General features: G+C 48.3%; 1 protein-coding gene across 1 annotated transcript in view; it reads right to left on the reverse strand.

The window, feature by feature from the left end:
- Ptpn5 (protein tyrosine phosphatase non-receptor type 5) overlaps positions 1-23,345 on the reverse strand; it is a 62,441-nt gene extending 39,096 nt beyond the window's left edge. The window contains exons 1-3 of the mRNA XM_077108555.1: positions 23,263-23,345; positions 21,165-21,374; positions 101-177 (exon numbers count right to left, since the gene is read on the reverse strand). Of these exons, the coding sequence (XP_076964670.1) occupies positions 101-177; positions 21,165-21,374; positions 23,263-23,345 (370 nt within the window). The remainder of the gene's footprint in view (positions 1-100; positions 178-21,164; positions 21,375-23,262) is intronic.
- Between the last annotated feature and the right edge of the window lie 2,282 nt (positions 23,346-25,627).

Raw genomic sequence — 25,627 nt, forward strand, 5'->3', positions numbered from 1 at the left:
CAAGATCACAGTTAACCAGACTTTATTCCAGCCCCATGTCAGCTGGGGCCCTCTCTCTGCTGGGAGACCCCGGGGCACTTGGATGCTGGGGGAGACTCACCCGGCAGCCTCTCACTGCAGCACATGTCCAGGGCCCCTCCCTCGGAGTCATCAGCGGCGAGGCTCTCTCTCTCACTCCTGCAGCAGGATGAAAGATATGAGACGAGGCTGTTGAGCCTGGATCAGGACAAAATCCCAAGCAAAGATAAAAAGACTTCAGCACTCTGTCCCTTAAGTAGCCTCACCTTATCAGAGGGACCTGAGGGAAAGACCAATCTATCAAAGAGGTTAGACACCTGCAGAATTTTGCCGGTGTCTTCCAGGTAGAATCATCATCATCACCATCTTCCCTAATATAGGGGGCTTACTTTGTGCAAAAGCATTTTACAAACTTTACCATGCTGAGTTCTCACCATGACCCCATGAATCAGGGGTCATTAAACAAGTTCAGAGAGATTAAGTAACTTGCCTGGGATCACAGAGCTCATTAGAGTGGAGCTGGGTTTGAAATCATGGATTCCAAGCTCATGTTCTTATTGCTCTGTAGTTCTGCTTCCTAAATCCTGTGGTTTTGAACCAGGGCTGAGCAAGAAGAGGGGTCTGGTAACCACAGTCCTGTGTCCAGCTCATCAAGATGTGCAAGAGCCGTGGGCCTCAGGCAATGGAAAGCAGCAGGCAGAATTCTCCAGAAAGAGCTAGAAACAGGAGTGATGTATGTATTTTGCATCTTCTAAATGTTCTCTTTCTGAAATTAGAAAATCCTCTTTCTAGCTCATTAAGGTAACTTATAGGATTGTCCTAGTCTAACTTTCCTTCTTTACCCAGGAAGCTGGAAAAAGGTGGTGGAGATCAGTTAGACCCATGCAGGGGATTCAGAACTGATGGACCTGAAGGGCACCTGTACTGCTCACAGGGCCCCCTACTCTGGCAACAGCCTGAAATGCAGGGGAGAACTCCAATGGCCCCATCTGCCCTTCCGGTCTCTGGCCTGTGGCAAGTGTGGGTTGATCAAGGCTGAACACACAAACCAGGAGGAGTCCACCAGAACCTCTCTCCTGCACAACTGTAATGTATTCTGGAGGCCTGGAGCCCACAGCTGCTGGTGCTGAATCATGGTAGTGGTCATCCCTGGAGAGAAGGGCCCCAGAGCGGCCTCATTCCTTCCTGTGCTGAGTCTTGGTTGGACAACATATTCATCAAGACCATGAGATGCCCCAGGATCCCTCAAATAAGTCATTACCTTCTAGCTAAGCCAAGGGGATTTCCGCGCCCCCTGAAACTGACATCAAAACAATCTTTAACACAGATGTACTAGCTCATTGCTCCTAAGATGCCCAGGAGGTCAGCTGTCTCCCTACCCACCTGACAGCGAATCTTGCCTCTCACTGGTCCTGAGGCCTGTTTCAGGCCCAACTGCGGATTTTAAACAATTAAGGGCAGGCAGGCCAGGTCAAGGGTAACTCTTCACATTTTGATAATTTCTTCTCTCAACTGGCATTGTGTTGTTTTAGTTTTAACTCACTCCAACTGGCAGAGTCTCTGAGTCCCAGGGCCTAGTGTTCCTGCAGAGAAAGGGCTACTATCTTCAAGCCAAATGCCTAACTGTAAGGGCTCTCTTTCTTTGATGGTCTCTGGCATCCACTGAGGCTGGCCTCGAAGACCTTCTCCACATGGCCCCAATGCATATGGCCTATAGAGGTTGCCCAGTTCATACCCTGCACAACTGGATGAGGCAGGCTTGAGCTAGAATCAAAATTGAAATTTGTCACATAACCTTCCTTGAAAAAAAAATACTTTCATGGCATTCTTTTATACTTAGAACAAATATAAACATCCTTTGGTACAGTTCACTAGCTCTTGTGTGATGTGGCCTCATTTATTCCTCCAGCTTTGTTGCATGTCCTTCTGCCCCAACATCTACACTGCAGCCACCCTGGACAGGGTCCTTCCCTTCACAGTTTTTTTGCACATGTTTTCTCCGCCTGGACAGCTCCTCCAGCTCTCCCAGTGTTTTTTAATTTTTAATTTTTATTTTACTCATAGCACTTGACACACTTGGGAATTCATTTTAATTTATGTCATTGTTTGATTAACTAGTCTCAGACATTAGACTATGGGCCACATGAAGCCAGGGACCGCCACTGCTGTTTTATTTACCATTGTGTCTTCAAAGCTGAGCACAGTGCCTGACTCATAGTAGGACATTCAAGGTTTCCCTGACATTCTTAAAAAAACCCCAGGACTTCAAACATAGCCATCATCTGAGACACTCTGTGGCACGTCCTTGTTAAGCTACTTGGAACCCTCCCCCACAGCTGCTGTCCAGCACAGTTAGAGAAACGCAATCTGGAAGGGCTCTCACTTTACAGAGAAGGAAACCGAGGCAGAGAACAGGGATCTGACTTGCACCAAGCCATAGACTGAGGTTGTGGCCTCAGGGATCGGGCTGGAGAACTCCTACCTCCGACCGGCCAATCATGAGCTTTCTGTATACCATGGAGCATGCTCGCCCAGGAGGGCTAACCCATGACGGGGTGGGGGTGGGGTAGAAAGTCACCAGGGTATCCTCTGGAAGGGACCCAGGTGTGACTCACACCTGCTTTCACACCTTAAGCTTACCAGGCCTCCAGCCACATTCAGAATAGCTCAGTGCTGCCTGTGTGCAGCGGACTCTATAAATAAGCTTCCTAGAAAATGACTAATTTCATAATCAGAGAAGCAGAAAGAGTAGCACTTCCCAACTGCAGGGGAAATATGGAACAAGGGCCTGCTGCTCTGCCCCGTGGTAGAGAACTCCAGGAACCCCCTAGGGCAAAGTTGCGCATCTGGGCTATTCAGGGGAGGGTTTAGCAAGATTTTCAAAACAGAGATGGCCCATGTAAACTGGGTGAAGAAACCCCATCTCTGGGCACTGCCCTCCTCCCTGCCCATCAGGAGCAGAAATAGCTGCTTATAATGGATTGCTATAGGCTCTCACTCTCTCTCTCTTCTTCCATTTCTATCAGCGGGGCAACAGGAGCAGAAAACTGTCCTGTATCAACAGGCAGCAACTTGCTGGGCTGGCCCCCCCACTGATGCTTTTAGAACCAGAGAACCCCAGAGATGGAGGTGCTCATTTGACAAGCATCTGCTGAGCACCTCCTGCAGGCAAGGCCCAGAGCTGTCCCAGGAAAACAATAGTAAGTCAGGCCACTGCTTACGGGCTCCTGTCTTTTCAAGGAGAGAGTCAAGCAAACATGACTGCACCTGGATGCCTGCTTTAGTTGATGCATACACTAAACTAAAGGGGGAGGCTCAGGTCAGTTTGTGGTGAGGAGCAGGGAGAGAGGAAGTCTTCTCCAAGGGGCAGACAGGACCTGATTCTTTTTTTGGGGGGGGTGGGGGTACTGGGGATTGAACTCAGGAGCACTGGACCACTGAGTCACATCCCCATCCCTATTTTGTATTTTATTTAGAGACAGGGTCTCGCTGAGCTGCTTAGGGCCTCGCTTTTGCTGAGGCTGGCTTTGAACTTGTGATCCTCCTGCCTCAGCCTTTTGAGCCTCTGGTGTGTGCCACCACACCTGGCTAGGAGCTGATTCTTAAAGGATGTTTTTAGATAGATGATGGGTTGCAAGGGAAAGAACTTTTGGAACAGTGCAAATAATAAGAGCAGGGCTTGAAGGCCCAAGATTCATGGAAACTTTGGCACTAATGAGAAGTCAGCTGGTCAATGGGATGGGGAATCAGGCTTCAGTATAGGCACATGAGCAAGAAACAGGCTAGACATGAGGAACCCTGCCCCAGGAGGTCAGCCCTCCTCCACTTGACTGTGAGGCTTCTCTGCACTGAGAGGGGGCGTATACTCCCCTTGCCTGGACTGTGGTGGGGAGGTCTGTAACAGGAAGGTGGCATATGTTTGTAGAATGGACATTAGATTCAGCTGGTGGCATCTTCTCTGATCCAAAACTACTCCCATTTTAATTGTGATAAAATTCACAAAATTTTCATCATTTAAAGGTGTACAATTTGGAAGCATTGGAAGCATTTACTACATTTATAATGGTGTTGCAACCACCATCATTATCTACTTCCAGAAAATGTTTATCAACCCCAAAGGGAACCCCATGTATTCATTAAGGAGTCACTTCCTATTCCCCCCTCCCCCACCCCCTAGCAGCCACTAATTTGCTTCCTATGACTTGCCTATCCTGGATCATTCATATAATTGGAAGCATTTTGTTTGTTTTCTTTCACTTAGCAGAATGTTTTCTAGGTTCATACAAGTTGGTAGTATGTTCAGTACTTTATTCCTTTTGGTGGCTGGATAATTTTCCACTGTGCATTTGTCCATTTCCATTTATCAGCTCATAGATTTGTCAGCTGATGGACATTCAGGCTGTTCAGGCTTTTGGCTATCATGAATAGCATTGCTATGAAACAAACTACATTTTCCCATTATGTTCCCAACAGCCTTATGCCTTTGGGTGATCCTTTCCTTGCCCTGGGCCTGTGTCCTCACCTATAAAATAAGGTGGTCAGACGCTAAGCCCTTTGCAACTCAAATGCTAACCCCTTCATCTGTTCCTTTGTGTCGTGGAGGAAATATTACCTTATAGCTATTCTACCAGTGGGCAGAGGAGCCCGAGTCTTCTTCCAGGATGGGTGACAAGTGAGGAGTTAGGATACTGAAGTCAGGATTCCTGGGTGTGAGACTGAGCCAACCCCAAGCAGATGAGGTCTGTGCCTTGGACTTCATGCCCCTGGACCCCTCTGAACACTGCTGCATGGAGTGCTCACCAATCTCCTAAAGCTCCAAGTCCTCCAGACATCTCTATTCACTGAATCAAACCTCTCGAGGCCTTTGTTCATGCTGTTCCTCTGTCTGCAATATCCCATCCACTCTCCTTGCCAAATCCTACTCATTCTCTAAAGCCCTTCTTAGGCATATCCTCTTCCATGAAGCATTCTCTGATCTCCGAGAAGAACCAAGCTGTCCTGCCTCTGGGTTCCCCACACACCTGGCTTCCACTTCTGTTGTCTCTTACTTTGTTCTGCTGCTATAATTAGCTGTTTATGCACCTGCCTCCCCCACTGGCTTTCTGAGACTCTGGAACATCCTCATTCCCTCCACCACTGCGTATCTAGGCATTCAGCACAGGCCCTGAGCCTATTAATGGACACGTTAAAGGTCAAATGCAGGCCAGTGGCAGGGTCTCAAGGTTGGTAGCTTTGGATTTTCTGGGAGGGCAGACTCTAGCTAAGAGCTTCTCAAGCTAGAGAAGATGGCCAGATCATGGCCAGGAAAAGCCCATAATGCCACCCAGAATGTTCAGCATGCAGGAGCAGAGGCCATGCTGGTTTGGTGCAGAAGAAATGATCAGGCTGGTCACCTCATGCAAGTGAGTAACAAATCACAGAGCATGCAGGTGGAGAAGGCTTGGCCTCCTCAATGGGTGGGCTGTGGGGCACCACACACACTCACCTAGCTCCCTCAAACTTCATTCCCAAGGTGTCCGGATGGGGAAAGGTGCCATCTGAGGCCAGGGTGGGAAGTTTCTCAGCAAAAAGCAAACTGGAGATGTGAATGGAGGAAGAGAGGCCAACTTCAGAACATCCAGATGGAAAAATGGAGGCCCAGGGAAATGACTTGCCTCAGGATACACAGTATGCTAACAAATATTTTCAGGTAGTACACAAAATTCTGAGATTTACCTCTCTCCTGATCTGGTACCCTGCCTTCCCCTCACCATAGGGAGGACCCTCAAACCAAAGCTCTGTTATCTGGTACTTCTGTGTTACACCCTCAAGCCTTCTAATAAATCTCTCTGCTGCCTAGGTTACTCAGTCAGTTTCTGTTGCTGGCAGCCAAAGAACCCAGACTGATCTGTGCAGCAAACTCGGGGAACAGATAGGCTCTGAGCCCAGGACTCCCAATGCTTAGTTCACTGCTATTTCCATCCTTCCAAGCTGCCTACCCTCCTGGCCCAGCTGTCCACTGTCCAGCCATCTGTCCCCATGTCTGAGCAGACTGCAAACTTGGAGTGTTCTGGATCCCAAACACAGGGTCTGAGTGTTCTCTGGGTGGGATGGACCCAGATGAATGAATTCCCTTTCATCCCTACTCTGGTGATGGATTGGGGGCCTGGGCGTGACTGAATCCTCCACCAGAACAGGGATGGAAGGGAACTCATGGGTCCCATGAAAGGGAAAATGGAAAGTCACTGGGCCGGCTCAGCTTGCTGAGAGGCTCAGGCAACAGTTTTCTATCTTTTAAGTGAGTCTGATTCAGGGAGTGGCTGAATCTGATTCGGGATTCATTTGTTCAACATGTCTTTACAAAAACCTACTGTGTGCAGACCACATGTGAGGCCCCTAGGAACATAATGAGCCATAAGCATCTCCTGCAGGATGTAGGTTTAAAAAAATGGTCAGGGCCAGGGGGCATGTCTGATGGGAGACATGCAGTCGACCCTGGAAGCACTGCTGAGGTTCCTAATGATGCACAGGAGTGACGGGGGATGAGGAGCAGGAGTGACTGACTGCGGGTGGTGTCCAGGCAGAAGGGGGGGCACGTGAATGGGCCTGGAGTTGAGAGAAAATAGGACACGTGTGAGGAATGGAAAGACTTCAGTCTGACAAGGCCAGCATGGAGAGCGAGTGTGGCAAAGGACAGGGCAGTTGCTGAGCCGCTCATTGGCGATGTTTTCCTTTTCCCTTCCCTTGTTTCCAGAGAGGTAAGAGATGTTGTCTAGTGGCCCTGGGGGAGGTTTGGTGGCAGGATCAAGGGCATATTCCCCGAGGAGTTGTCCTTCATTTTCTGTGTCCTGTGGGTGCTAAAACCCTTGAGGGGAGTCTCTTGATCAGGATGGTGAAGGTGAGGGAGTGGAGGCCATGTCTAGGCCTAGGAAGCAACAGAGCCAGCGGGTTCCAAGATCAATGCCTGATGTGTGTGAGGGCCATGGCAGGATCACCTGGGAATGGCTTTGAGGTGCACGGAGAGGGCCAGATCTTAGACTAGGATTTCTGTGCCCCACATAGGCAAACCCTACCCAGGGCAGAGACAGCGGACCCTGGAGAGGCCCTTCAGGCTGGAGGGGAAGGAATCTCAGCTTAATTAGTGTGGTTCCCTTGATGGATGGCGGTCATAGCAGCAGGTAGAGACAGATTCCCGGTAATGACTCAGATTGACTTTCCCAGTAGCCAGGGTGATGGGGAGTTCAGAGTGCAGCCTTGTTGCATTTAAGAAACACAATAAGGCATTTCTTCCATACCTGACCAGAGATCTGGCACCAAGAGTGGACTCTTGACCTGGGACTGTCAGGTGTGATAATCCAGGGAAGAGAAAGGGGGTGTCCTGGCTTGCTGGACCACCTGCCCCAGATGCTTGAACTTTCAGACTGTAACTGTCTCTCCTGCGCCTCCATGACCAGGAAGCACAGTCCCCTGCCTGGATGCCATCACCTCTTGCACCCATCCTCAAAATCTAGCTCAGTCTTTAAGCTCCAGCTGAATCTTCAAGTCCCCCAGAAAGCCTTCACTGGGGAAGATCTTTACTCAGTTCCAGTCAAGCTGTGTGGCTTTGGGAAAGGGTCTTTATCACTGTGGGACTGAACTTTTTTTAATTTGGCAAATAGGGCTGATGATGCTTTCCACACAGGATTAGGGTGAGGTTTACCATCGAATAAGAAAAATGTGGAGGTGACTATCATGGGGTCTAGTAATCAGCAAGTGTTCAGAGCTATGCAAATGACCAACAGAGGCACAGCACAGAAGAGGAATGAGGGTGCTGGTGGGGAAAGTGAGAAGGCAGACAATGCACAAGTTGCAGCCAAGGGTCAGGACCTGGCTTCTAGAAAGTGGGCCAGGCTCTGAACTCTGCGTACCTGCCTTGGCAGTCTTAGGATGAGTGAGGCATCTAAGGACTGTGCATAGTTCTTGGGGACAACAGGAATGAGTTTTCAAGCCTGCAGATGCCTGTGGTTTGGTCCAAAGATCTGGCATAATTAAATTTACTGCTACTCCTGTGCCTTGAGGAGGTGGCTGCAGGGAGGCGTCAAATGTCACCATCCTACAAAACCCTTACCTTGGGTGTGGTGCGGACAGCAGAGACACACAAAGGTTCTCTGCACATCTTGGTCAACACACTACAAAGGTTCACTGCTCATCTTGCTCAACACACTAGGACCTGAGCAGCAGAGGCCAGCTGTGTGGGCAGCATCGAGAGAGGTCAGGGAACTCCAGGCTGAGGTCAGAGCATTATGTCCTGACCCCATCTTTGGGGTGGAGAGGCAAGAACCTCACTGTGGTCCAGCTCAGGCTCTCCAGCCTCTCCCTGAGGCCACTCCTACTGGCTCTCAAAACCCACATTCTTTTTCTCTCATGGCTGGTTGGTGAGGATGGAAAGGAAGTAGTGACCAGAAGGAGGAAAGTGGGGAGAATCAATCTTTGGGTCACTTGTGCAGGAACATCTTCCACAGCCCCCTGCCTGATAAAAAGATGACAATGACAAAAGTATCAACAATAGTATCAACAATAGAAAGAGAATCTGTCCCTGGGGAGCCCTTACCATGTAATGTGCTTACGACAGCCCTGGGAGAAACACACTATCATTACCTGCTTTTTTCTAGAGGGCAACATGGAGATTCAGAGAAGGGAAGTGATCTGCCCAGTGCCACACAGCTGGTAATTACAGATCTGCCCGCCACTGCCCATATTCCTAACCTTTTTTTTCTTCTACTTTTTAGCCTTTAATGAAAACCATACTCTTCAAAGAGGAAGAGAGTACCCAGCATAACAGTTGCTATATGTTCTTTTAGAGAACTCTCAACATAATCCACTGGATAGCATGTAAGGGTGACCATATTACAGATGCAGAAACTAATGTCTGCTGGGCTCATACAGTGGGTAAGTTAGTGGAGGAGCTGCCCAACAATCCTGAAGGTGCTCCCTGCTGTGCCCTCCCAGGAACTGAATGACTGGAAGCCCAGGCTTGGACACGACTGTAGGTTTCTCCACTGAAGTGGCACCTCCAGGAACTGGCCTTGGGAGGCTGGTATGGTGGGGAGTGTGGGATGGTGTCTGCTGTGTTCCATCAATGGAGGGACAAACATATTCATTGGCCAAGGACCCACCATCTCTGGGCTGTCGTCACAGGCTGGCTGTATTATGTGGTGTGGTCCAGTCATTTCCCCTGATCTGAATCTCAGTAGCCCCAAAGAGAAATCAAGGGGTAAGTGAATGCCTTTAGGGGCCTTTCCTTACAGGACAGTCTTTGGTTCTGGGACCAAGTGCAAGGAGGCAGATGGTGGAGTGGCAGTGCACCAGCAGAGGGCACTCATAGCAGCAGGGAAACAAGGCCATGGAGCCTAGGTAGAGGCTGCCCCAGTACCAAGCAGAGGGGAAGTCGAGCCCTAGCCTCCTGTTGACGGAGGCTGTTCCACCGAGATTATCTGGTGGACTCGATTATAAACTGTGTGGTACACAGGACCTCAAAGGAAAATCATAGAACTTTGGGGTTCAAAGTTCATCTGGTCTAACCCCCTGCTCCCCAAGACCGCTCCCTCTCTTTACAACCACCCCCCCCCCGGCAGGTATACAGTTTAATTTACAAGGAGAAAACAGGCAGTCATAAACGTGAAAGTGTGATCACACCTCTTATAGGGGTGTTCTGGTATTTCCTTTTAGTGAGATGCTGCTCCTGTTTGCAATGCCTTGGAATGTACTTCCTCTCCCCTGGGAACCACTCTCCCATTTCCTTTCTCTGCCTGGAAAACTCTCCTTTGCTCTTTAAGACCCTGCTCAAATGTCACCTGCAGCAGAACCCTCCCTGTCTCCCTCAGGAGAGCTGGATGCTCCCTTTTTTTTTTCTCACCTCTTCCGATGGGGATTATCTGTTGATGCCTGTGTCCTTCCTCACAAGAGTGTCTGTACCCAAGCCTGGGGTTTGTAATCACTGTGACTTCCCAAAGTGAGGGATCACTGTGAGCTGGATGCCATGCCAACCACTGACCTGGCACGATGTCACTGTTCCTCACTAGAACCCTAGGCAGCAAACAGTCATCTTCCTCCTTCCACACAAGTGGAGATGGGGACACGGAAAGAATGAGTCATTTGTTCAAGGTCACACACTTGACATATTGAGAGGAGCAGACTTCAAACTCACTTTGCTGCAGCTCCAGGTCCAGGATTTGTTTAAGCCTCCAGGTTTAGAGACTCTTGATATGGACCTTCCTGTTTGCCATGTCTACTCTATCTGGCACCAGGCAAATGTTTAAATACTATTTCTCAAAAAGATAAATGAAAAGTGGATAGGGTTTGAGCATTTACAAATGGCTCATTCAAAACACCACAAAAGTGGTGGGCTGTGGCACTGGATGGCCCAAGTGTGAATCGTGGCCCCCCTATTGGCTGGCTGAATTTGGGTGAGATATGTGACTTCCCTGTGTCTCAGTTTCTTCATCTGTGGAGCTAACAGTATGCACCTTTAGAAGTGGTTATGAAGATTAAATGAATTCTGATTTTCACACACAGTTTTTACATGTGATACATGTAAAATGCTTAGAACAGGGCCTAGCATATTCCAAAAAATGTCAATTGGCATTTGCCAATAACTATGGTGTTAGTGGTTCCTCATAGCTGGTTTTGATCAATGAGTGTGAGAGTTTATGTTGCCAGTTTTAGATGAAGTCAAGAGTTTTGCGCCATCTTTCCATGCCTCAGTTTCCTCATCTATAATATGGCCCAGTAGTAATACCTAACTCAATAAATCCCTAGTGAGTAAGCCTAATTCAGAAGTGCGCATAACACATAGCACACTACGTTAACTGTTAGCCAATAGTACTGTCCTTAAAAGAGTTTTAATTCAGTCTCAATGTTGCTTGCCTGGCTCTGGCCCAAACTTAGCACCTGGCCTTCTGCCTTCTGCTCTAACAGGTGGAGTTCCTGCCACTATGATGAGACTTTGTCTGCACTTGCAGCTCTCCCCTCCCTGCCTGAAACTAGACTTCATTCCTCACCTGTGTTGGGTGCACCCAGGTTACATGTTATTTTACATTTGGTCTCTACCCGCATCTGGTTTCACCCCTAGACTTCATGATGCCATCCTTGGCCTGAACTGCCAAGCATTGCCTGTGCCTGACTCGGATCTTCTGCAATGTTTCTGTCTGGCGTCTGTTCTATACTTTGTCACTTTCAAAGCTCTTTCCCATAGGGCTTGGATGCACTTATGGAGGTGAAATTTGAGGTCCAGGGCTAAGTCTGCTCCTACCTGCAACTAGGAGCCCTAGCTCCTGCCATACCCACCCTAAGCTCTAGTTACCCATCAGGACCTCTGTCCCCAGCCTCTGATGAACCCTCCTGTGGTCATACTTGGCTCGGGCTGTGGCAGTACAAGCTGGGGAAATGCTGCCACTATACGGTCTGATGGAATCAAACTGAGTCAGCAAGGTCTGGGTTTAGAAACATCAGTTGGATCTGAGGCTCTTCTGCAAGGAGAAAGACCATTGTGAACTAGGAAAAAAACATCCAGGTGGGACCAGGAATCAAGGTTGAAAAGGGTCTGACCTTCTGAATTCAAATTTAATAAATATAAGCTGCATTCCTACTACATGACCCTTGTGACAAACAAGTGAAGACATAGGTGCTGAAAAGCACTTAGAGGGGTTAGGATCTAACATGAGAGTGGGTGAGTGGTCACGCTGGTCCTGCTCAGGTAGCCAGTGGAGAAGAGCAGAAGGAGCCAGGATGGTGGATCCTCTTGCTGCCTTGTGCTGAAGACAGCTGGAAACCTGGAGCCCAGGGCAGCGGTCAACAGAGATCCTCCATCATGAGCTGAATCAAAATATGACAGATTGACCATCCTGAGGTTGCACACCTTCACACAACCACTGTCCTCTGGAAAAAGGATGGATTCAGAGGCAGAGGGACCTGGTTGAAATGCTGCATCCTGCTATCTTCTCCCCTGGGGCCCTGAGGAGTGTCTGACCTCTTGAAGCCCCAGCTTCCACCCTGTGGGAGCTGCAGGGTTGTGGTGAAGGCCAGGAGGGGAGCGACATGTGTAGGGAGTGCTAGGCAATCCTGAGGCGGACATCCTCCTTGTTATTCCTGCTGACCTGGCTCAGAGCTTCATTTCCGGTCTCCCTCTAAGTCAACCCTGCATGAGATGTCCCTGCTCTTTGTACCAGGCAGTGCTGTCAGCTATAAAGGTCTGTTTCCTATTTCCTCAGGCTCTGCCAGGTGTTCCGGGAGCTAATGAGAACAACACAGAAAGAGGAGCGGGAGGATGAGAAGGGCCTCCCTGGCAGAACTGATGACTCGCCCTCTGGAGAGCTCCAGGCTGTTTCTAGGTCCCCAGAGCCAGAGCCCCCCCCCACCCCCCCGGGAAGAGTAGGTAAAAGAAGTGGATTCCCCAAGCTTTCCTCTGACACGAAATTGGCCCACCCTCTAACCGTGCTCACCCCTGCCTGTCAATATTTGTCTCTCTGCTCCTCCCTTGGAGCTGTGGTCTCCTGCCCTTCCAAGAGTCACAATGGGACAGATCATGCTCTAAGGATCTCTATGAATTATCTCGAGATTATGTAAGTCCCAGACTCAACACAGGTTTCTCTTTGACAATCCTGGAGCTCACCTCCTCCAGGAGCCTTCCTGGAGAGACTCCTTGTCCCCTTGGGCCCCTGAGCTGCATTACTTCACACTCATTGATGCCAGGTATTTGGGGGAAGGACTGGAGCCTTTCCTCACTGGCAGTAAGTTTCAGGGTGTATTTATCATCAGTAGTCAGAGATTAGGCTTTTCTGACTACTTTTTTCTTGGTCTTAATCCTCTTTAGAGAGTGGTTTAGGATCCATTTTGCATAGTTATTTTAATCTGCTTCATCTCGTCCCAGATGTGGAACACCTCGAAAACTTAAATATAGTATATAATATATAATTGTATAGCACATAATCACATAATATTAATGCCAATTAATAAAAATATATGGAAGTTCTAGATTATGGTTTCCTACGTGTTTTTATGCACCCGTGTCCATTTTGTTGAAATATTTGCAGAACTGAAAACCTGGGACTTAATAGGTGAAACTCTGTCTTTAAATCTTGAGGCAAAACCTGCTGTAATTTTGCAGCTATTTCTTTTTTTCCTATTTTTATTGGTGTATTATAATTATGCCTAATGGTAGGACTGGTTGTTATAGCCATCTCTTTAACATTAGGCTCTGTGCTGGGCCTGTGGCAATATGTAGCTGAACCCGGTCCCTGTACTCTGCTAGCTTCCAGCACAGTGAGTAGAGCCAGGTTTGTTAGATGCAAACTGAGGCTGTCTTAGGTGAGTGCCTCAGAGGGTGTGGGAGAGACCTGAAGGACAAGGGGGAGTCACCATATGTGACAAGGACTTTCCAGGCAGTGCACACGGCAAGGGCCAAGGTCTGGAGAGGGAAATGAGCAAGGTATACTGGGAGGAGGGGCATGTGAGGGTGCTGGAGGCTGGGCAGAAGAGGGACTCCAATTGGAGTCCTCTCAGAGGGCTCTGAGCATTCAGCTAAGACACTGATCTTAACTCAAAGGCCATTTTTTTTCCTCAGGGGAAATAAAGCAGGTATTGCTATTCTAGTTGGCATTTAGAAATGTGAGTGAGAGAGAACAGAGTTAGTCCTGTATGTGTGTTGTGCAACCCAATGGGCAGATCTCAAAAACTACTTCATGACACAAAAGGCCACCTACCTATGAGATTTCATTTACATGAAAGTGGAGAACAGACAAATTTATCCCACAATGATAGAAACGGGAGCAACTATTGCCTCTGAACTTTGAGGGGTGATGGAAATGTTCTACATCTTGATCTCAGTGACAGTCATACAAGTTCACACGATTGTCAAAACTCACTGAATGGACCATTTCAGATCTGTACCTCAGGTTGCTTATAAAATTAATCTTAAAATTATGTGTGTTTCTGGTTGTCACTATGACCGAAGGATGCTACTGGCAGATACAAAGGATGAGATCAGGGATGCTCTCAGAGCAAATGACCCTCCTACCCAAAGGCCAGTAGGAGCCCAGTTGAGAAATGCCACTGCAGGCCATAGGGAGCCTTGGAGGAACTGAAAGAGCAGAGAGAAACTGGCTACATATGTGCTTAGGAGAGATGGGGCCAAGAAGTCCAGGTGAGTGACAGGCACAGAATATGACTTTCACCGGCCATACCCAGGCCTTGGACTTGGCTAATTGCAGCCCACTCACTTGATTCTCCCCGTGTCCAAGAGGGGCCCCAGAGGCCCTCATGATATTCCAGATACCACAGGGTTGGAAGGAGGGCTGCTAGGGAAGAGGAAGAGGCAGCAGCTGTTGGAGGGTAAAGAAAGTGCCCCTCCCTGGCCTTACTACCTCCTGCATAAGCACCAAGAATAAAAGTGACCATCTTTCTATGAGACAGAGACTCGTAAGGTAGTGTTCCCTGGGAGTTTGGAATCCCTGGAAGCAGAACTGGCTGCTGCTGCTAGAGAAACTCATTTTCTGAAATCCTGGGCTAAAGAAGAATACAACTGACCTAAATGAAAATGCTCACCTGAGCCCCTCCTTCAGGAAAACTTCTGTGACCCCCACCTTGGGCAGGTGCCTCTTTTGTGTTTCTGTGTCTCAGCACCAGAGCAGCTGCAGCCTAGGTCTGATTTCTGGCTCTGCCTGTTTACTTGCTGTGTGTTCTTGGCAAATTACTTAAGCTCTCTCTGAGCCTGCAAACTGAATATAACAAAAACCTTCTTCACTGAACTGATACCGAAGATTAAGTAAGAGAATGCAGTTAAGCACTCAGTAAAAATTAGTCTTGTTATTATCATAGCATGCATCAATATGGGTCACTGTTGCCAGGTTGTTTCTCTGGCAACTAGACATCAAATTCTTGAGGGCAGGGTCCTCCTGTTCATGTCGACTGCTGAGGCTCCTGTGTCCACCACGATGCCCAGAGCAGTAAATACCTATATGCATGAATGAATTCCACCCACTATGGTCTCCCCTGAGAGCTTTCTTTTTCTACCCACAAGGCATTTTGATCACAATAATTCTTCAGAAATGGAGGTCTGACTCATCGTATTTTGCTCTGTCTTTCCTCCTCTCTATTACCTCCAAGGCCATGCAGAGCTCACACAAAATATACTTTTTTTTAAAAAAATTGATGACTTCTTCCCAGACTCAACTTTTAAGACTTCCCTCAGAGGTCTTTTTCAAGCCAGGCAAACAAAATTCTTTTTTTTTTTTTAAAAAAAAAAAAAAAAAAAAAAAAAAGCATCCAAAGCTGGGCATGGTGTTGCACATCCTAATCCCAGCGGCTCCAGAGACTGAGGCAGGAGGATTGCAACTTCAAAGTCAGCCTCAAACTTAGCAAGGCTCTAAGCAACTTAGTGTAACTCTGTCTCACAATAAAAAATAAAAAAGATCTGGGGATGTGGCTCATGTTTAAGCATCCCTTGGTTCAATCCTTAGTACAAAAACAAACAAACAAAAATACATATAGAATTACCACATTACCATTGGTAGGTATATAATGAGTGATTTCCCAAAAGAATGGTTAATTTCACATGTTTTCTAGTATTAGTAGGGCTGTATGATTTTCACAACTGTGATTTATTTTTTAAAGGCTGGGTAGTACCCCTTGGCAGGTGATGACATACACACACCAACAGCCTTGCAACAATCTGTGAGGTTGACTCCAGGTACCTACATAGCTGCCACCACTGAAGCCCACCAATTCTTCTTGAATGGTTTCCAGAGAGAGGGCAGGGTCAGGAGGGCATTTGTGTTGACTTAAAAAAGAGATGTTGAATCTCTGCAACCACTCACCTCACCACAAAAAGGTAAGGCAATTCAATGTCTTCATTTTGCTATCAGAGTCCTCAGGAGACTGGGCTGTGAACAGCCTATCCCCCATGCTAGCCTGAAGTTAGGAATATGCACCAGGATGCCTGCTCCCATTACATATCTGCCAACTATGGGCTTCCTGCGTGGAGCTCAAGGAGAGCCCTTTCAACCCATGCTGCATCCCACGTATAAAAACTAGAGTCATGGATGCTTCAAGGGACACAGGAATGAGGGTGGCTTTTGTTCCAGGTGCTGCAAGCTCAGGGAAACAAATGCTTTCTTCAGTCTTACATGGCTGAAATTTCTGAGCTTTGCAGATATTAGTGGCCAAAGTGCCTTCCACTTCTCACTAGATGAGAAGAATGGGAGAGATCTGATTTTCCATAATATTCTAGTTTAAGGCAAGGAAGAGTTGTTTTTTTTCTTGGAAGAATATTATTCAAAAATTTTCAGGTTTTTTTTTCTCTTCGGATGACCTGAGTTTCCAATTTAGAGGCGACAGATCTGTTGATCTGGATGGAGTCTGTACTAGAAGGCTCAGAGATTCTGATTCTAAGGCTGAGACCCTATGTCAATTTGCTTATCATAAGATCCAACATGATACCTGGCTTCCTCTGCTCATGGGACCATCTCTTCTCCACAGCAGGATCAGGTGTCTGCCTCATACCCACCAAGACCATCTGAGCACCACGGGGTCCACACTGAATACAAACACTGTTTTGTTCAAAGACAATAACGTGGGCCCACAGACAGTCCAGGCCAGAATAGCTATGGGGATTCAGAGGCCCTAGAAACCCAAGCCCTACCTCACAGAGATAAGGAAAACTTGAGTTTGGGAGATGGGGGCTTACCCCAGGTCACTTGCTTACTGGTAAGTTTAGGATTAGAACATGGACACTTATACAGACAGCTGTGCTGATCCACACTGGCAGGAACACTAGTTCAGAGATATTTCCTGGTGAATTGGTTACATATTTGGTTATCAGGTGCCATATCATTTGAAATGTGAACACGTCCTGGGTCCAGTTTAATGCAGTTGAGTGCTTTACATAACTGGCTGCCTTCTGGAGTTCTCCCATTCCCACTTGTAGATTCATACAAATAATTATTTAAGTGTCAGAGAAGAATTTCTACTCCTATATATGATTTCTCTCTCCTCACTGAGGCTCTTGTCTTTTTGAGTGTTGGATGACGATGATGTCTTCTTTTACAAATATGGGCCCTTCTGAGGGCAATGGCCGAGAGCAAGAGAGTTAAGCAAGGGAAAGGTGAAATGAGGCCAGGAGGATGTGCCTTTGTGCTGGAAGGGGGATGAAGGAAGACCCCAAGATGTCACCATTTTAACTGTTTTACAGTAATTTCAGGTATGTTTTGCTATTTAGTCTTAGTCAACAGCAGTTTATAATATCAAGCCCTACTAAAGGAAATATGCAGATTTGACTCAAAAATTCATATTTGAATCTCAACACAGACATTCAGGTCCTCTAAGCTTTACCACTGTGATCAGACCACAGCCTACTTTGTCCTTACTATGCCATGATACCTTTATATAGTGGGTCATCGTAAGTCTGACGTATGAATTCTCCCACATAAATGTTTATTTCCAACATTCATTAACTATTTAGTGAGCCACTGAGTAGAGTCACGGTTATTTTTCTAGGCACTAAGTACCCAAGGGGAACAGAACTCAAGCTCTCTTGGACCCATTAACCCCATGCAAATTCTCATTTCTCAGGCCTTGAAGAACTTGGCAATACTATTTAAAGGCAAATCTCTTCCTCCACCTTTGCCCCTAGTAACCCTTCATCCTGCTTTACTCTTCTCCAGAGCACAGCTTTCCATTAGAAATATTTATGCTTAGGTTTTATTTTCTGTCTCTCCTGGGAGAGCTTAGGCAGGAAGTTCATCTTTTTCAGCCATGCATCCCCAGAGCCTACAACAGCCTGGCATATCAGAGATGTTCACATTAATTGGAGAATGAATGGGATGAATGAATGAACTGGCTCTTGACAATATGGATGGTGACTGGTGAGCCAGCACTGCAGGAGTGATCGTCATGGTTCCCCGTCAGAGTCATGGTTCCTTTCTAAGCCTCCCCACTCCCCATCCTGCTGGGCTCTTCTAGAATGGCAACCTCAGCCATTCTACTGCAAAGCCTTGCTATCACTTATTCCTCCCTCCCTGTAGTCCCCACATCAAATTGGGTTTTTGGTGACACTGAGGCCTCTTGCATCAATTCCTTTTTCTACCCGTTCTTACAAACACCCCAGTCCAGACCCTCCTTATTTCTCACCTCCACCACCGTCAGCATTTCCTAACTGGGCTCCCTGCCAGCAGGCTCTCCACCTCCAACCTGTTCTCCATGGGGCAGAGTGAGTTTCTTCACACTTCAAAATGTGTCTCCCCTACTCAAACTAAAGACTGACCCCTTAGTTTGTCACTCAGTGCTCTAATTACCTCTGCCCCTCTGATCCAACCTTCCTTCCCATCACTCCTCTTTTAACTGTTTTGCTCCAGTTGGAATGAACTTCTCTGCTCATGTCCTAGAAGTCCTTCCTAGTGGCCACTTCCACTTCTTGAAACGCTCCTCCAGTCTTTCTAATGTACAATATTTTCAGACCTGGCTCAGGTGCCACCTAGCTTCTGTGAGAAGCCATCTGATCTTCCAGAAGGATAAATCCCCTCTTCTTTACTCTTTCCAGAGAGTTATTGTCTCTCTTTTAGGGCAAGTCTCCAGAATGGACAGGCAATATGATACAGAAAAAAGAGTTGAGATTCTAGAGTCAGCTCATCTGAGCTGGAGGCCTAGCTCTCTGGCTCTGACACTCTTAAGGCATGCACCCTTAGAAAGGCTAAAATCAGAGTCTTGCCTTCCCCATCTGTAAAAGGGGCCCGATAACACTACTGTGAGTGTGTTGTGAAGAGTAAATACAAAAGCTAAAGCGTAAGGAAAGTGTTGGCACTATATTGTGTGTACACACACACACACACATACACACACACACACACACACACATATATATATATATATATATATATATATATATATATTATTACTTACATTATGCTGCAAAATAACTGATAAATAAAAGTATTGTTCCTCCTAGGATGGATGTCTTAGGCTGTCTGAGCATTAAATCCAGGAATAGGTCACAGGGAAGGGATTGTTTTGAGGAAGAAGGACTTTAAGGATCTAAAATCCCATGTCCTTGGATGATTTGAAGGAGGGAAGTGGAGGGAATATTTATAAAGCTGGGGCCCTAATGGTATTAATAGTTATCAAATTCTTAAGCTTTTTCTATGCCACAGGTACTGTGCTCAGTATCCTACCTACATTATTATCTCTTAATCAGGAATTATACCCTCATAGAGTCAAAGCAGAGGAAACCAGGGCCATAGTAGTTATATAAAAGTGCTCTTCTCCTTCCCCCTCCCACCTTTCCCCAATACATAGTTCAGACCTGAGAGATATCTTGAAAATCTCCAATCTCACAATCCTATTTTTCTGATGGAGAAACTGAGATGCAGAAAGAATGTGAGCATTTACTGAAATTGTACAGACAGCAAGGAGCCTTGGCCTGGCCTGGAACCCTGCTCTCTGCACTCTCACAGTGGAAGCCCCTGCATGGCAAAAAGCCAGGGCTACTGTTCATTACAGTGTGTCTGTGTAAACCATGTCTCTTGAGGACAATGCCAGGGATCACCCCTGGAGTTATGCCAGTTGGCTCCCTGGCTCAGTTCACCCCACTCAAGAAAAAAGCTCTTGAGACAGAGCCTAAGGCCCCTAGAGACTGAACATTGTCCTTCTACCAACCATTCTATTCAGTCTCATGGAAGGTGATGGACTTCATCCCTTCACCAGACACCTATGCTTGCACTCCCTCAACCCACCTCTGGGGGCACCCTCTGTACCAGGCATGGGGATCAGCTATGGGGACACCCAGCTGCCCTTGACTGAGCCTTGTGCTGAGACACTCTGGAACCTGGTGTAGTTGTAACTAAAGCTTCTCTATAGCTTTGTCAGCAATACCAAGAGGCTGTGCTTAACAAACACCAAGGAAGAAGAGGTAATCTGGTTGGATTAGAAAACCTGGGTCCTTAAGGAGTAGGGGAGAGGGACTGGGAGGGATACAGTAAGTCAAAGTGGGGGAAGAGGATGAATCCTTGAGTGCCACTGGGCCAGCTGAAGACTCTCAGGCTCAGGGACTCTTGGAAGGACTGGGACTAACACCCTGGAATCTCATCTCCAGTCTAGAGCTGTTTCATTCTCCCAAACTAAATCCTAAACCTGGAGTGCTTGCAAAACAGCTCGCCTTAGAGGATGAATGAAACAAATGAAAGGACAATTATTTATTAATTTTTTTGAAAGTAAAAATGGTAGCAAATTAATGGCACTTGCCGCTACAAATGGGGGCAGGGATGGAATTACAAATATTCGTGGTTCTCAGGTTAATTTTTGGGTTCTGTGGTTTCAATGGGAATAGGATCTAGTTGTGTGTGGGGGGAGGGGTTGAGTATGAAAGCCAGGGATCCCAGGTTCTAATGCAGGTTTTGCCACTAACCCTCCGGTGACCTTGGTTAAAACACCTAACTGGGCCTCAGTTTCCCTATCTGTAAAATGAAGGGGTTAAATGAGTTCCCAAGGTTCTTCTGGTCCTGACCCTCTAAGATGTGCGATTCTTGGTTAAGGGACCACCTCCAGGGACCCCTCCACCCCCTCAAGATTTTGACCTGGGCAATCTATGGGTTTTGCAGGAACCTGGGCCTCATCCAGGAAAAAGCAATATGATGGGGGAGGGGAACACACTGGGCTTTTATTTTGCGAGTGGGTGGGACGCGGTGCCTAAAGCAAAAGGGTCGGGAAAGCAACGCGATGATGAGAAGGCTGTGGGAGCTGAGGTTTAGAGGCCAGCAGTCTGGCGGCGACTTCCAACCTCCCTCCTGGGGTTCAGACTCCGGAGAGGCCATGCAGCCAAGAGCCACGCACCAGCCTGGGCCGCAGAGGCTCGACCTGGACCACTGTCCGGATCTCTCCCTGGAGCCGCGCCAGAGCTTCGTGAGGAGTGGCTGCCGCTGCCTCCCGGCCACCAAGCGTCAAGCCCCCTCCCCCGCATGGGAGACCCCTCCCCCCGTCCGGGGGCGCCGGGAGCCCCACGGGGGGGCGTGGCGGGGGCGGGCGCCGGCACCTCCGTTCTGAGCTGGAGGAGGTCTCAGCTTCGCGGCCGCCCCAGTAGGGACCCCGCGCCCTCCGCCTTCCGGCTCCATACACAAAGGCGCCCACGGAGGCGCCGCACTTACCGGGCAGAGCGGGCTCCGGGCGCCGGCGAGCGGGCAGGCAGGCTGGCGGGAGGATGTACGCGCGCGAGTGTGCGTGTGTCCCTGTGTGTGTGTCTGCGCGATTGTGTGTGTGACGGGGGCCGCGCCGAGCTCTGTGCGTCTGCGTGTGCGGGGGCGTCCGTCCGTCGGTCCGTCCACCAGGCGCTCAGTCCCGCGCTCCGTGCGCGCTCCCTTGCCCGACCGCCCTACCAAATGCGCTTGAGCTGCGGAGTCGCGAGCGCAGCCGCCGGGTCGGTTGGGCACCCACAGCCCTGGCTCCGCCCCGCCCCCGGGCGGGCTGGCGCCGCTGGGGGGAATTGCGCAGGGCTCGCAAGGTGGGGGGTGGGGAGCTCCCGCGGCGCCCAGGTCCCCAGGAGGCGAGGATCACACACCCTTAACCTCTGAACCCGTCCCAGGCGCCCCCGCCCCCAGCAACTCTGAGCGGAGTCCCCGCAGGCACCGCCCCCAAACCAAGGTTGTCTGGACAGGGAGGGCGGGGGAGTGGGAGCACCGCATCCATTTCATTCATGATTTTCTTTTCCTGGAGCCCCGGGTCGGAGCTGCGCTGCTACGGCCACCGCCAGAGGGACCCCAACAAGGCAGTGCGTACCTAACCTGAGGTAGAACAGATAGGCAGACAGGATGGGGGTAGAGGCAAACAATACAAAGGGTCAGAGCTGGGGGACGGGCCTGGTAGGGAGACGGTGCACTGTACAGGGGCCGTGGCGCTTCCCGCGAGGTGCTGACACCTGCTTACACGCAGCGGCTGCCCCGGGCGCCCTCAGTGCCAGTTGCTCAGAACCGGTTCCAGGACTCGCAAGAGGTGCGGGTTTTCCCACTCCTCGGTGTTCTCTCTCTGAGGAACGAGGGCGAGTGGACACCTCTTCCTTCACCCACCTGGCATGCTTCGAAAGACGAGCACCTGTTTTAGCTTCGTTGTGGGCACCAAGGGCCTGGACATGCAAGCAGCTGCCCACAAGCTCCACATTCCTCAGGCTGGCACCCCGCTGGCCGGGAGGTTCCCTACACTGCATCCTGAGGGGGGCTTTTTGATGCTTTGAGCTGAACACAGGGTGGGGATCCTAAGGTTTTTTTTTTTTTTTTTGCACGGGGAAGCCCAGGAGACCCACCATACCATTGCTACCCTGGTTCCAGTCACTGACCTCTTTAGCCTGATTTCTGCAATAGCTTCTTTAGTCTCTCCGCTTCCACCCTTGCTCTGCAGTTGATTCTCTGCACAACAGTTGGAATGATCTTTTTAAAACCCAAGTCAGTTAATGCTGTTCCTTTACTGGAAATCCTGCAATGACTATTTAATCCAAGTAAAAGTTAAAGCCCTCATTATGGCCTGCAGGGCCATTGGTGAACCCATTTCCTTTTAACTTTGTAAACTCGAAGTCTCCTTCTTCCTCCCAAGGTCTAGTTACACTGACCTTTTTAATGCATCACCAAAGTGGCAGCCACTTTGTGGCCTCAGGATCTTTGCACTGTTATTCTCTCTGCCTGGAATCTCTTCCCCAGGTAATCACATGGCTTACTCATCTTCCATGTGTCACCTCAAAGAAGCCTTCTGTGACTGTCCTACTTAGAACTTCAGGCCTGCTTTCCCCATTTTCTGTATGGTAGCTGTGACCTTTATTGTGTACTCCCTGCCCCTGAATTTAATGGGCCTTGCTAGCTCCCACCTGCCTCCTCATTTGTCTCCCATCTAGTCTTCCATCCTCACGAAGAATTCTGTTTTCCCATCCCTAGACCTTTGTCCCTGCTGTGGAATGCCATCTCCCATGACTTCCTTACTACCCAAAGTCCAGTTCAAATACTACCTTCTCCTCGGAGTCTCCCTGACATTTCCAGAGACACTCAGCTCTCATTCTGACTGTGATGGAGTTTCCTTATCTTTTCCCTGGGTGGAATGTGAATTCATGAGAAGAACTGGGTTCTCTCTCCCTGACTCCAGCACAGAAGGGCTCTAAGGTATGTGTTTAAAGATATCCGTAGGAGACCCTAGACTGGGCCTCGATTAACATTTTTTTTCTTTTTCTTGGGAGGGACACAAAGCCCAGCTAGATCTCCTTGTTACCCTCCAGGAGTTTCCTTTGGGGACAGCAGTTGTGGGGTAACCAGGCTATACTGCTTGGCTTCCTGGATGTGTGGGTGGGCCATGCTCGAGACCTTGTTTTCCCTCCCTGAGAATATTGACACCATGGTTGAAAGTAAGGCAGTAAGGCTGATTCCCCCCCCCCCCCCCCAGCAGTGTGACTGTAGCAGCTGCCATAAATGAGCACTCTAGTCTGTGCCAGGCACTGTTTTGTATGTTTTCAGTGCATTGCTCTATTTAATCTCCATGGCAAGTTTGGGAGGTAGGCATTTTGATAGGCCCATAATCCAAAAGGGGAACCAGAAAGAGTAGGTGACTTGGTTAAAGTTATTTAAAGGGTGTGTTTTTCAAATTAAGGTCTAGCCAATCACAAAGCCCAATCTCAGAGAGCACAGATGATTTAATAGCAGCAGCCCTGGGGGCTGATGGAAGTGAGAGGAGAAAGCCGGACTTAGGTAGTCCTCATCAGGTCCACCAAGCTGATTCCTGCTGTACCCAGCTCAGGAGTCACAGATGCGGTGGGCTAGGATCTCACATGTTTTTGTCAGTGTTGTCTGGGATTTACTGTGTTATGGTTTGGATATGAGGTGTCCCCCCAAAAGCTCACGTGAGACAATGCAAAAAGGTTTGGAGGAAAAATGATCTGGGTTACATCCTTAATCTAATCAGTGAACCAATCCCTGATGGGATTAACTAAGTGAGCCCAGAGGAATGGGTCTTCCCTCTTATGGACTAAGACCTCTGAAATCATGAGCCCCTAAATAAACCTTTCCTCCTTTACAATTGCTCCGGTCGGCTCTTGCAGTCGCAGCAGCGAAAAAGCTGACTAAAACATATTGTTGTGGTGGTAACTTGTCCTTCCTAAAGGCAACCTTGGAAGGCCAGAGCTGCCTTCCCAAAATTTCCTAGCTGTGTGCTCTGGGTTCAAAGCCCAGCTCTGACTGTCAGTGTGGCTAATGACACCTACCTCAAGAGGCTGGGGTGAGGAAGAACTGGGATGACCTATTTGAAAAGTACTAAGTGCTCAAAAATGATCTTTCTCTTTTGCTTCTTTTCCTCGGAGCCTCCCTGACATTCCCAGAGACACTCAGTGAGTTTCTATCCAGCAGAGATATACCTCACCCCACTTCTACCCCATCCACTCTCTTACTAAGGGGACTCAGATTCCCATAGTCCACTGAGCATTGCCCTGGGGTGCAGTTAAGGAAGGAAGGTCTAACTAACATTTATTGAGGGCTTTGAAAATAAGCTATCCATGTTGCTTCCCTGCATTCTCCCTTTCATCTGCACAAGAACCTTGGCAGGAAGGTACTCTTATTTCCAACCAGAAAGCAAAGCCCAGAGAGACCAGGAGGCTTCCCTGTGGCCACAGCACTCACTGGTTAATGGCAGTAATGAAATTCTAGCCTAGGTCTGACTGCTCACTGAGCTGGCATCCACCCCCTCCCCCCAACCATGGGGGAAAGTGACCCCATTGATTTCTCTTCTCTGATGGGGAAGGAGAGTGCTATGAGGCGTAAGGCAGTGAAGTAGATGTGAGTTTGGGAGGGTTTAGGAGGTGTCTAGGTCATTTTGCATGACTCATTTACCCTCTCTTGTTGGAGGGAGGAAGAGGGGTTTGGGAAAGAGGGGAAGGAATGGTTTGAAAAACCAGAGAACATCTTGCTGGTGGTTTTTGATGGACTGTTAGAAATTAGGGTCAATATTTCTTGATTTTTGGCCTCACTTACAATTCACTCTATTGGTAATGAAATGTTTTGCTTTGGTTGAAAGTATTCTCCTGCCCAGATTTTTGTCTATTTACTTACTTATTTATAACCCTCCCAACCCACAAAGGATTTGAGGTAGCTTACCACGGAAACAGAAGCCATAAGGCAATGCTAAAATATCAATAAGAATAAAGAGTTAGGACCAAGTAAAATGTAAATAGATTTTGAGAGACAAGAGCAAGGTTCAATAATTACAGCTGATTTTTATTGAGTTCTTCCTGTGAGCAAAGGAAGGAAGTGTGTGCGCGCAAAGGAATTTGTGTATGTTATTTCACTTAATCCTGAAAAGAGCCCTGTGAGGTAGGTACTTTTATCGTCTTCATTTTTGAAGCATTGGGAACAGAGGCTCAGAGAAATGAAACATGATGTGCTAAGCCCTGCAGTAAGCAGAGGGCCCGTGTTTGAACCCAGTTTGATACTGGAACCCACGCCTTTAGCCACTGTACTGCCCTGCCTCTCCAAGGGACAAAAGACCACAGATTTACAGTCCACAGGGGCCTCTCAGGTATTGTGATGAGTCTCAAATTTGGTTTTGATCATCTTGGATGCCAAAAGAAATGGAAAGAGTTACACAGAAC

This window comes from Callospermophilus lateralis, chromosome 2 (genome assembly GCF_048772815.1).
Source record: "Callospermophilus lateralis isolate mCalLat2 chromosome 2, mCalLat2.hap1, whole genome shotgun sequence".
In the NCBI taxonomy this organism is placed as follows: Eukaryota; Metazoa; Chordata; class Mammalia; order Rodentia; family Sciuridae; genus Callospermophilus; species Callospermophilus lateralis.